Below are 12,396 nucleotides of genomic sequence, written 5' to 3'. Positions count from 1 at the left end.
TTGGCTTCTTCCTTGATGTGTTATGGTGCCAGCATGTTTGTCATAAGCCTCTTAAGTATAGAGATTTAGGAGAGCTTTGACTTTTTCTGTCCTCCAGTTTACTTCAAAATGCTGTGATATGAATTTTTAATGTTTTTTTTTATTTGAAGAGTGATGGTCTTCCTGCCTTAGTGACCTTAAAGAAAGGTCTGGTTGCCTTAGCAAGGCAGTGGATGAAGTTCATTGTGGTCACCCCAGCCTTTAAAGGAGTCAGCTTGCACAGACCAACCCAACCAATGAAACTGCAGCCAAATGCCTGCCATGAGCATGAGGATGGCCTTGGATTGGACAATGGAGGGGGCCTTCAGAGTGACACGAGTGCTGATGGAGCAGAGTTTGAATTTGATGCAGGTATTTTCTTGTTATCATCTCCATAAAAATTTGCAGAGGCAAGCAGCTCCTCTCAGACATTTCTATCTTCTTTACTTATAATGCTTGACACATTATAGTCTCCTTTCAAGAATTATCAAGCTTTTTTTATATCACCTTCATTCTGAAGGTGCTGCTAACAGTGATAATTATAGTAATACAATACTAGTGCTTGTTCAGGGAAAAACAAAACAGGAGACCTCTCTTTCTTCACATCTTTTGTCTTGTTTCTTCCTGCACAAAATAAATCAGTTTAATTATTTGCTACCTTTCAGTTAAAAGCCAGGCAGCAATTAGCAGCTTTTCAAGAGAGCAAAGGTGTTTGTGTGAGAAACTTGTATGTAATCATACAGTATAATGGAAATTTTTGCCCCTTCTCTCAAGTATGTTTTGATTAAGCAGAAGCACTTGGATTACTGAACAAAACCCAGCACACCCCTGTCTGAGTTGTTATTATTTGTCTATAAATCAGACAGCACTGTGTAGGTGTGTGCCAGCACTTGGAAGTTCATGACTGCTTGTAGATAAATGTGCCTGATGCTAGATAATCTTGGTTCTCCAAATCTATGCAAATGAGGACAAGTGTTTGCTTGGGTGCAGCTACCGTGAGCGAGCACACGATGCTGCTGGAAGGAACAGCCAATCGCCCTCCCCCTGCCAGCGCCTCCTCCGGGCCTGTCACTGGTGCTGAGATCATGAGGAAGCTGTCCAAGACTCACACTCACAGCGATTCTGTGCTGAAAATCAAGGTGAGTGCACAGGGCTGGGCACCAGGGGTTGTAGCTGGCCTGTTCAGGAGCAGTTCTGTAGCTGCAGATGGATAAATGCATGCAAAAATAACTATAGTACATGGAAGGTGTGCTCCTGACCTTACAAAAGGGATGCTCCAGCAGTTGGTCTATATTCTTCCTCTGTTCTTTGTTTTCTTGCCAATTAACTTCATGTGCATCATTTAAGAATGCGCCCTAACCTTTGCAGCCTTTGATCTTTTATTTATGGCAGCACAAACAAGGATTTAACTGTCATGGTACAAAATCGAAGACTGGCAAGGCCCTCCAGTAACCTGTAGTAAAATTGTGCTCCAACCTCATATTCAGACCAAATGGTGCTTTGCAGTTTCCACAGTACTTCATTCACTTGTTTCCTGCTCATAGGGCATCCATCCATATCATTCCCTGAGTTACACCAGTGGAGACACAGCTACGGATTCACCAGTGCACGTTGGCCGCTCTGGAATGGGAGTCAGGGAAAGCCCAAGGAAGGAAAGTCTGCTCAGCTATCTCACTGGGAGCTTTCCTAGCCTGCACAATCTGTTGGAAGGGACTCCTCAAAGAAGTTCATCTGCAGTTAAAAGTAGTTCTTTAACAAGAACAGGTAGGATGTAGCATAAAAAAGTATGATGTAGCATAGTTTTCAAGTCTTTTTGAATGAATAAGGAAATAACCATATTGCATTTGATTTTTCTTGTCCTAGTAAGTAGCTCAAAAATAGAGCTGAAACTAATATTTCAGTAACGTAGTTGATAAACTGAAGACTTTGAGTAATGGTTGATGAAAATCTTTATTTTCAACAAATATTTTAGAAGCTTGAAACATTGAAGTGTTTATGCTCTGCTATTTTTCAGGGTGTATTGTTATCAGTTTTTCTTAATATGTAAATTGCATGCTGTATTTCATACTGTATTTTCTCTAAACCTCTCTCCTTTGCTGTCAGGGACTGAAATATTGTTCAGAAAAAAAGGTATTTTGGTTTCTTCATGACTCCTTTCTTCTAATTAATGGTAGAAATGAGCAAGTGCAAAGCCATGTGTAGTGCAACATCCATTAGTGCCACTTGTAACTTCTGTGGTAGCACCCATAGTGCCGTTTCACACATAATTTAGTGGAATAAACCTCAAGAATTAGGTTTATTTTTATAGTTCATGGGTGTTGGCAGAGAAATGTTGTTCCTTGTTTTTGCTGACTTGGATGCAAGAAATGCTGAAGTTTCTGCTTTGCCTGCACAGGAAACACTGTGGCCACAGACATGTTGTCTGAGCACCCTTTGCTGTCTGAGCCTTCCTCTGTGAGTTTCTATAACTGGATGTCCAATGCCGTGGGCAACAGGGGAAGTGTCGTGCAGGAAAGTCCGGCCACCAAGTCTGGGCACAACAGCCTTCCAACAGGTATTGCTAATTTGCAGCTGAGTTCCAGGTGCTTCTGGGTTGGCTGTGCTTGTGTTTGCCATTTTCTGACTGAAAGTAATTGAGAGAGGGATTTATGGTCAACAGGACTTAATTGGTTCAAAGGCAACCAGACCTTTGAACCAGGGACTTCGCAGCAACCTGGAAAATGAAAAGATGGGATTTAAACAAAACTGTTGATGCTTTTGCCTCACCCTGCCTCCAAAAATTTAGCTTTTTCTTGCATTTGGAGTTGTCAGTGTGGCTGCCAAAGCCATGTATAGCTGCCAAAACTTAAGCCATAAAATCATCTTCTGTTGCTGAGTTCCTTGGTTTTGTTGCCTGTTTTTTATCTAATTTGCATATGCTTATTTTGTGATTTGTGCATTGGAATCCTTGCTCTTTCTCAGTTCAATTTTGAGACTAAACGTGTTTTGAAAGTAACTTAGGAATGGGTTAACTGGTGTAAGGGAATAAAGAAAAAATATATTCTGAAAGTCATAGGTCTATTAAAGAACCAGATGTAACAATTTATTGCACCTCATTTATTTTTCTTCTTCGCCTGTCATCATTCAGATTTTTCTATGTGTGTCTTAATTTTCTTTTTCACTAACACTACACTGGAATCTTTTTTCTGTTAACACTCCTTCAACTGTGCTATATTAATCTTAGGCAATAAGAAGTTGTTTTAGTTTGTTTTTAATATTGAACCAACAGGCTGATCCAACAAACATCATCTTGCTGTACATATTGCTGAACTGTTGTGGCTCCTTTGTAAACTGGAATGTGTTTCTCTGCAGAAAGACTTTTTCCAAATTTGAATTGGATGATCTCGACCTGTTCCAGCAATATCAGGCTCTTTCTTTATCCTGAATGCCACCTTTGTGAGGTTACAGACCTCACTGTGGCTTGTTTATCTGTGTAAATGATCTTGCTGAATTAATCGAGTCAGCGGTGGTAAGATTTGCTGTGGTGTTAGTGTTCCATGGGTATTTATTTTCCAGGTGTGGCACCCAATCTTCCTACTATCCCCTCTGCTTCAGACTTCAACACAGTTCTGTCCAGCGACCAGAACACGCTGGATGGCACCCACTCGCAGCACAGCACCAGCCAGGATGACATTGCAGGAGTAGAAGAGGGCAACCAGGGCTTTCCTGCTGTCCAGCTGGCAGATGCACAGGTAACTGGGGCTGCACATCACTACATGGTGAGCAGGAGTGTGGAAATAATCAAGGCCTTCAGTAACTAAATGGGTGGGTTTTGTTTTGTAGGTTGTTTTCAAACCTCTGCTGAGTTACACGGGGATTCAGTCTCAGGATGCGATGCCCCTGTGCTACAGGATGTACTTTGGAGAGTACCTCTCTTTCTCAGGAACTCTGGACTGCCTCAGAGCAGATATTGTTGATTCAGACACAGCAAAGGAGAGGAAAAGCAAGCGAGCCCGAAGGTATGAGAGATTTAAAAACGTGTATTGGCTAAAGAACAGAAATTAGGCTTTTTGTGTGGTGACAGATTTCCAAAGCACTTTCAGGGGATAAGGAGCAGCCCTTTGTTCTTCTAATCTTTCATTCTGTCTTCCTGTTAAAATATTTTTTTAATCTTTAATTTGGGAGTTGTAACTATTTGAATCTTAGCTGCTTTTGAAGATTGGAGATTGGAGAAAGGGAAGAGCTGGTGGGAATAATAGTGGGGGGGAATTTGAGTGGCTCTGAAATGGTGTTTAATAATTAATCCTGTAAATAATAATGATGTGAAAATGCCGAATCCTCCCCCAGACCAATTTTGGGCAAAGCTGTAGGATATAATGGAATGATTGCACGCCAAGCTAGGTTTCATTGAACTGGATGATTTCTATGTTAGTAGCACACAGTATAAAACTGTAAGAGTTCATTTTATTATATTTAGAACTGTGGTAAAAAAGGTGATATCCTAAGGGAAATAAAAGGCTGGGTTCAGTAAATTAGATGCAAGCTGTTAAAAAACGTATTTGACTCTCACTCTCATAAAAAGCAGCACAGTAGCAACTTGTACCTTTCCTTTCCTTAGGCAAGGAGCTGTCAATCTCCCTCCTCTGGAATTCAAACCAGCTTTGATGTTGGAGACTTTCAGCATTAGCGCCGTGGTGATGGAGAAATCCATGTGCACCCCTCACAACTCCACCAACGCCCTTTCCTTCCACGACTTGAACAAGCGCTATTACAACACCTTCCACTGCAACTTCACCATCTCCTGCCAGTCCATCAGCCAGCACGTGGACATGGCCCTGGTGCGCCTCATCCACCAGTTCAGCACCATGATCGACGACATCAAGGCCACGCAGACGGACATCAAGCTGAGCCGGTACACGGCTGGCTCGGCCTCCCCGACCCCCACCTTCAAAACCCGCAAGCACCGCGACTTCCGCTCCTCGGATTTCAGCCGCAGCTCCCGCGGCAGCCTCAACGGGGGCACCCGCGTGAACAACACCAAGAACAAGAGGACCAACAACGACAACAACAAGAAGGAGGCTCGCAACAAGAATTCCCTGGGGAGGTCGGAGCGCAGGACGTCCAAAGTGTCCAGGAAAGGCTCTAAAGATGTGGTTGACCACGTGACGATCCATATGGATGACTCGGACTCCATTACTGTGTCGGAACAGAGCGAGCCCTCTGCGGAGTGCTGGCAAAATATGTATAAGCTACTGAACTTCTATTCACTCATTTCTGATCCAACTGGCATCTTAGAAAAGTCTTCTGAAACCTTTGGGCCAACAGGTAAAGTGGTTCGTGAACACAAATCACCCAAGTGTGTGTGGTTTTTCTTAAATGGTTCTTTCTACAGCTTGCTCATGAGGTGTTTTTTTGTCAGTTGCCCACCCCATCTAACTTGGATTAGAGGGGCAGGTGGTGATGACAGAGGTGAGCATTTGATTAGTTCACCAAGATGATGTACAAAAGGAAAGCTTTTCTCACTAATTGCATAGTGTGGATTGAGTTTGTTCCTCCTGAGGTGCTGTTTTGTGTTCAAGGGGGTATGCAAATGCTGTGTATTATCATTCTGTGAAAATATGCAAGCAGGTACATAAGCCATCCTGAGGGAGTTAATTTCTGCCTTGAGAAGGACTGATAGTAAAAAAAAGTAATCTGTGAACCTTGCTGTGAGAGAACAAAAGGTGAAATAGTGATTTGGTCAAGTCCCACAAAGATGACAAGTGTTTGGGCCATATTTTCACCTAAAACTTTGAAATCTGGTGTGATTATTGCTATTTCCATTGTATTTCAACACAGAGTAAATCTGAGAGCTGACTTAGCATCACTTTCTTTGTTGCTGAACTTAGGTTGCTGTAAACATGCAGGGGATGGTATAGCTGCTCTATTGCTGTATTTTCCTTGGACTTCTTTTAACCAAAGAACAAAAAACTGAGAAAGTGTCAGATGGCAACTCATATTAAACAGATACCAGTGTCTTTCATGCACAGAATATCATATCCACAGTTACAATATCTGCACAAAGTGTAGATTTTCTTGTATTGTTTTTAGCCCCCTGAATATTGAAAAGGAAAATTTGTTCATCCAAAACAGAATTATAAGAACCTTTGCCTGTGGAATGATCAAAAAATAAACAGGACAATTGGAAACTGTCAGGGCATTTTTCTGGTTTAACAATAAGGTCAGATTATTACAAATATTTATATAAGGTTCATAAGAGCATATCTTTGAATAATAATGAAACCACATCCCTCATTATTGTCTTCATTGTGTCTTGGATTCGGTTCAGTTGCAGTGATATCGGGGTGGGGTGAGTGAGGCACAGATAATTTTCCTGAAGAGTTTTCTTGACATGAAAGATCTGTGATCCTCAGTTTGAAATACAAATATAAATGGGATGTGCCAAGGATTTATTACAAACAAAGCCTTAAAGAGCTGCTGGTGTTTGTGTAGGTGTGCGCAGCCCCACGGAGCCTGCCTGCAGGGTGATGTTTGAGAACGAGCAGGACAACGGGCGGAAGCGCAGCCTGGTGACCTCGGAGCCACAGCACGTCACCCTCATCATCTTTGGGATAGGGATGGTGAACAGAACCCACCTGGAGGCTGACATTGGTGGCCTCACCATGGAATCCGAGCTGAAGAGGATCCATGGCAGCTTCACCCTGAAAGAGAAAATGAAAGGTGGGATGAGCTAAAAGCATTCTCTAAATAATTGCCTGGCACCTTTACATGTGCAGTACTGTATGTGTGTAATACACATAATAGTATTCAACAAGTGCTTAAAAAAATTATTATTACAATGCTGAAGGATTATAAAAGGATGCTGCAGGCTTTTCAGAAAGTGCCATAGATGAAAGTCTCTTAGAAGACAGCCACTCATTTTCAGAAGCTCCTTGTCACATTTTATAGTTGGCATCACTTATTGTGACTGCTAAAGCTCTAATTTTTCAGTTATTTTCCTGCTGCAGTATTTTTAAAAGCAGTAAGCACACCTGAAGTATTGTACTAACTGAAATGCTGTTAAATACATTGTTTTTTTCCTAAAGATGTGCTACACCAAAAGATGACTGAGACATGTGCCACCGCTCACATAGGAGGTGTCAATATCGTCCTGCTGGAGGGAATTACCCCAAATATCCAGTAAGTAGGAAGTCTCACAATTTAAAATTGTTCAAGTTCATAGAAGTGGCATGAGTTGTATTCCTTTCTCTTATGTTTCTAATTGCTTTTTCAAACTTGTAGGTTCAAACCATATGAGATTTGTAGGGAGTAGTTCATCTACTGATGCTAATTATTCCTGTGTAAGGGCCATAGTGTTTCTTTATTAGATGTATTTTTCAACTCTCATGATGCATCATTCTTTGTTCTCTCATGTTAGTTTTACCGTTCTAATATCCCTTCTCCAGCTTTTATATAATTGACACAACGTGGCAGGGGAGGGGAGGAGAACCACTTCCTGTGCATGAACATCATGAATCACTTGCGCAGCATCCACACTGTTATGGCTTTTTTATTTCTGCCAGGTTCACAGGCTCAAAGAGGCCATGCATTATTTTAATTTGCTCCCAGCTGCATCTCTTTCTGTTTGAGTTGCAGAATGAGCTGAACCACAATTCTTTGTAGCACAGATCACCCTCACACAATTTGGGTGTTAGCTGGGTAACCCTCAGTATGTGTACTGGTCTTAGAACATGACTCTTGTAGAAAGGGGCTGAACAATGTCACTTGAGTTTCTCTAACCTTTTCATTCCTGGGTAGTTTGGAGGATGCTCCATAGAAATGAAAACCTATGGAATTTTATAATTTCCTCAGCTAAATTACTTCCAGTGAATTTGTTTCAGAGGGATAAATAAAAGTTCCAATCTTACAGTCATGAAGGGTTTCTGGAGGTGACCAAAGCTCTTCATGTTTGTTTTACATATTGGGAAAGGTACAAAAGGAAAGGGGGGAAATAATGATAAGTCTTAAAAACAACAAGATCAAAGAACAAACATGAGCGAAACCAAAACCTTCACCTTGGTAATTTTGAAAATAAGTGTCATATTGTGGGTTACAAATAATTAACTGACTAATTTTGCATGACTTATTCTTTATTTGCTTTGTTTTTGTTTTTCTTGCTTTCTCTTCAATCTTCATCTGTAGACTGGAGGATTTTCCTACATCTCCTACAAGCACAGCCAAACAAGAGTTTCTGTATGTTCTATTATTATGTTTAATAGTCTTGCAATTAACTCTGTGTTGTGTAGATAATGGCTGCTTTCCTACTCTGTGTGATTGTGGAGGCAGATGTTGCTTGACTACATCTTGGTTCACCATCTAATATTACCTAAATAAGCTTTTTTTAATGAAGCCTGCTAAATATCTGCCTAAAAAAGTCCTTGTCAATGTTAGCAATACAGTTTTAGGGACTGCTATTGCACTGCACTCACTACAGTAATGTTAGAATGGTTTTGGTGGCCCTTAAGTTCTTTAGATCTGCTCCTGTACTGACTTTAATGAGCTGAAATACTGTTGATAAATGTAGGGAACACAGAGGTGAGATTTGCTTTGGAACTGCTGTGCTTGGAGTGATAGTTGTGGTGTCATCATGAACAGGGCTGTTCCTTTTTGTCTTTATTTCCCTGTGTGCTGGTTTTAACTCCCAGGCATGCTGAAGATCTGTGTCCGTTTATTCAGTGTTGAGGTAATGCAGGATTAACTTTAAAATGTCCTTATAGCTCTGGAAGTAGAGGTGATGGACTGAAAAACTGCAAGTGATGTAGGGAAAATAGTGAGATTTGTGTTCCTTTTTGTCATTTCTGTAGCAGCATTAAACCATCGCTGAGTTGTTGAATTGGCTGCCATATGATGTGGTCAACAAAAGTGTAAATTATTAAAAGGATTGGATAAATCCATGTTAGATAGGTCTAGTGGTGAGTCATGAACATGACACAGCCTCTGGCTTAGAAAGTGAATTCCTTATGGCTGGAATTAAGGGAAGGATCCCTTTACTTACACACAGCTGACTCAGTGCAATAGTAGCTGTGTGTTATGGGCTTCCTGCTGACTTTTTTTCTCCCCACATACTTGTTACAACATTCCCAAAAATCTATTGAGTACTGGCCTTGTAGTTGGTTCTGCAGTGGGACAAAGACTTTTTGTCACAAATTTGTCTGGAGAATGATCATTTATGGTATTGATGTGAGAGTATAGAATTCTTTCTGGAAGCATTACTGGTATGTAACTTAAATAATGATTAATGATTTTAATGAGACGCAACCAGATGTGTTACAGGCTTATCACTGTAGGTAAGCCAACTGCAGATCTTTAATAATAAATGGACATCCAGACAGTTGTTTCACATTTCATTCTTGTCATGGAAGTAGGTTTTTGTAGGCAAGCAGCAGTGAAATTAATTTGTTGCATGAAATATGGAGAAAAACACAGTTAATTTTGCTGAGGTTTTTTCTCCTGCAACAGCTATACTGATGTAATGCATTTTTAATTAAGGAAATGTCTAAAATTGTTTGTATGCAGTAGTATTTTGTGTTATCGATGGAGATGGAAGTGTGTTCTTGATTAGCTTCACAGCAGTTGAGTCAGAATGATAGCAGAAAGAGAGTGGGAACTGAGCAAACATCAAGAAAAATAATGATGTTTTTCTTTTAAAGAGGTGGTTTAAAGCAATTCTGGCTTTTTCTTAAGTAATGTTTATTTGTATAATGTTTTTTTTCTGAAAATTGTTGTGAATTGTTTCCTCCTTCATTACGTATTTTGTATTAACTTTTACTTGACAGTCTGCCCTAAAATATTAGTTCTGAACTGCTTTAGGTCACTTGCACAGCTGTGAAAAACTGAGTGTTCCTTGAACTTCAGTCAGTTAATTTGCTGTTGATAGACCAGTACTTGCATTACAGTGCTGTGTATTTCTTGATTATAAGCAGAAGGGTGATGTCTTTTTTTGTTTTGGTTTGTCTTTCCACTTTGGGTTGCTTTGGGCTTCCTGATACTTGAACAAAAGAATAAGGAGAAACATTACTTAGAGAGTGGAGTTCATAGAATGTTGTATCTTTCACCCTGAGACCAAACTGTCTATAAACAATTCAAATATGATACAAAAAGTGTTTTACCCCTTGAAATATAGTATTTGAGAAACTTGCATTGAATGTTTTTATGTATTTTATATAGTCTACAGTCTACTTTAGCCAATCTTAGAGTCTATTTTTCAGCCATTTTAGCTGATGTATTGTATCTTGACAACTACATGTCCTTCTCTTTGAGGCTGTAATTCTGTGTTGGCTGCATAACATACTTCCATTGGGTAACCCTCCAGGAATTGACTATAAAAACATTGTGTGACCCCAGTATAGTTTTAGTAGGAGTGTAGTGAATTCTGCTCTGCCAAAATTCTGTTATGACATCAAAAACTGTCAGATTAGTGCAGTTATCTTTTTATCTTGGGTAACCATATCCTCCTCAACATTAAAATCAAGTTTAGATGATGTATTTTGGAATACTATGTTTGAATTAAACATCAGTATTAATTCGCAAATTCATCAATCCTGTGATTACTGTTATTTCCTCCAATGACCTATTTGGATGAAAAACTCAGATTTGACTTTTTACCAAAAAAAAGATTATTCCTGAACAGGAGTTGAAATGGAAGGCTCTTTTTTTGTTTCTGTGTGTGCAAATTTGTCTGTGTATGTGCAGCCTGGTGTGTATGCACTGATGACCTTAGTTTAAGCAAGGATAGCACTTGTGAACAGATATTTTTTGCCATGCATGATGTGTAGTTCCCTTAAGTTTAGCATAGTTGTTTGTGGCATGTAGTGTATCTGTGTGTAAAGCGAAAGAAAAAGGGATGTGGGTGTAGATGACAAACAGTATTACTTCAAAATTCAGCTAACACTTCAAACCTCAGTTTAACCCACAACTGGAAGGGCGTGCAAATGACCGCTGTTCCCTTTTGCTGCCAGAACTGTGGTGAAGTGCAGCATTGCCAAATCCCAGGCCCTGTACAGCGCCCAGAGGGGGCTGAAAACCAACAACGCGGCCGTGGTGAAGGTGGGCGCCATCAGCATCAACATCCCGCAGCACCCGGCCACGCTGCACAGCATGATGGTGCGCAGCTCCCACCAGCTCTCCAAGCAGATCTCCGACCTCATCCGGCAGCCCTCCACCGCGTGAGTGCTCCCAAACCCCTCCCCTTGCCAGGCTTTGTCACCTCAGGTGTCTGGGCAGATTCACAGCAAGGGTTTCCTGCTTTTTGTCTCGGTCCACAGGCCCCAGCCGGCCAAAGAGGATGTGGCCACTCCTCTGCCCTCTGAGAAGACTCCGACGAGCATCAATCAAACGCCGGTTGAAACAAATGAGTTCCCCCAGCTGCCAGAAGGCTTGGAGAAGAAGCCCATAGTGCTGAAGTTCAGTGCCATGATCGATGGGATTGCTATCGGAGCAGCGCTCCTGCCCTCCCTCAAGGCAGAATACAAGATGGGAAGAATGAGGAGTCACGGAATGACAGGTGACAGCTTGGCCTTCCTATAAGCATCCACAAGCACTGGGTGTTTGTTGAGTTATAGCTAGAGCTTTGAATCTGTTGCCATCAGCTTTGCTTTTTTAACATGGGCTTCAGCCAGGAGGGCCCATATAGAGAATTTTCACTGTGGTTGTTGCATTCTGCCTTTGGGAATCGTGTAAGAGCACATGAAGACATGTATGCATTCATATGTAGTATACTCCCAGGAAGCTTCCCTCTGACTGCTGAAATAAGTTTATCATCTTTGGTTAATTAAATTCTAATTTGTAATGCTATTTGAGAATAGTACAGCCTCGGTACTCTTGAGGTGGTTTGTATGACTTCCCCCTTATTACTGTGAAATCTTTGTTTTCTTTAGAAATTGAGACAACCCTGAAGCATGTGGGTGCATATTTATAGTTCTTTGGGTGTGTGAAATCCAGTAACGTTTTAACCATTTCAATTTTTTTCTATTGTTCTAAAGCTGTTCTTAAATTTAAGGATGAATAAGAGACCTTTTCTTTCCCTGCCTTCATTTTACAGGTGCCCAAACCAGATTTAATTTTGAGCTTCCAAACCACAGACTGCGCTTCACTTCAAAAGTTTCTGCCACTGACATGTCAACCATTCCTCCTTCGGCCAGCCTCAACCTGCCTCCTGTCACCATGTCAGGGAAGTATGTCATGGAAGAGCATGACACTTACTCTGACCAGATCTGGAGTATTGATGAGCTCCCTGCCAAGCAAGGCTACTACCTGCAGGGCAACTACTTGCGCTGTGTGGCTGAGGTAGGGCTTGAAGGCATCTCTGATAACTTATTTCCCTTCTGTTACAATTCTGTCTATGCCTTTTTTAAACAATCT

The 12,396-nt window shown here is 41.0% G+C and overlaps 1 protein-coding gene across 1 annotated transcript in view; it reads left to right on the top strand.

Moving 5' to 3' along the window:
• Positions 1-12,396, top strand: part of BLTP1 (bridge-like lipid transfer protein family member 1) — a gene marked incomplete at its 5' end in the record, with an annotated part of 79,710 nt that overhangs the window by 42,568 nt on the left and 24,746 nt on the right. Inside the window, 13 exons of the mRNA XM_084204997.1 lie at positions 150-390; positions 1,009-1,157; positions 1,563-1,782; positions 2,414-2,572; positions 3,574-3,749; positions 3,841-4,016; positions 4,616-5,322; positions 6,490-6,717; positions 7,083-7,176; positions 8,179-8,229; positions 10,995-11,201; positions 11,301-11,539; positions 12,077-12,321. Coding sequence (XP_084061123.1) covers positions 150-390; positions 1,009-1,157; positions 1,563-1,782; positions 2,414-2,572; positions 3,574-3,749; positions 3,841-4,016; positions 4,616-5,322; positions 6,490-6,717; positions 7,083-7,176; positions 8,179-8,229; positions 10,995-11,201; positions 11,301-11,539; positions 12,077-12,321 — 2,892 coding nt within the window. The remainder of the gene's footprint in view (positions 1-149; positions 391-1,008; positions 1,158-1,562; positions 1,783-2,413; positions 2,573-3,573; positions 3,750-3,840; positions 4,017-4,615; positions 5,323-6,489; positions 6,718-7,082; positions 7,177-8,178; positions 8,230-10,994; positions 11,202-11,300; positions 11,540-12,076; positions 12,322-12,396) is intronic.

Source organism: Fringilla coelebs, assembly GCF_963513975.1.
Source record: "Fringilla coelebs genome assembly, chromosome: 4".
Classification (NCBI taxonomy): Eukaryota; Metazoa; Chordata; class Aves; order Passeriformes; family Fringillidae; genus Fringilla; species Fringilla coelebs.
Note: the sequence above shows the minus strand (reverse complement) of the source record. Positions and strands in the feature narration are given on the sequence as shown.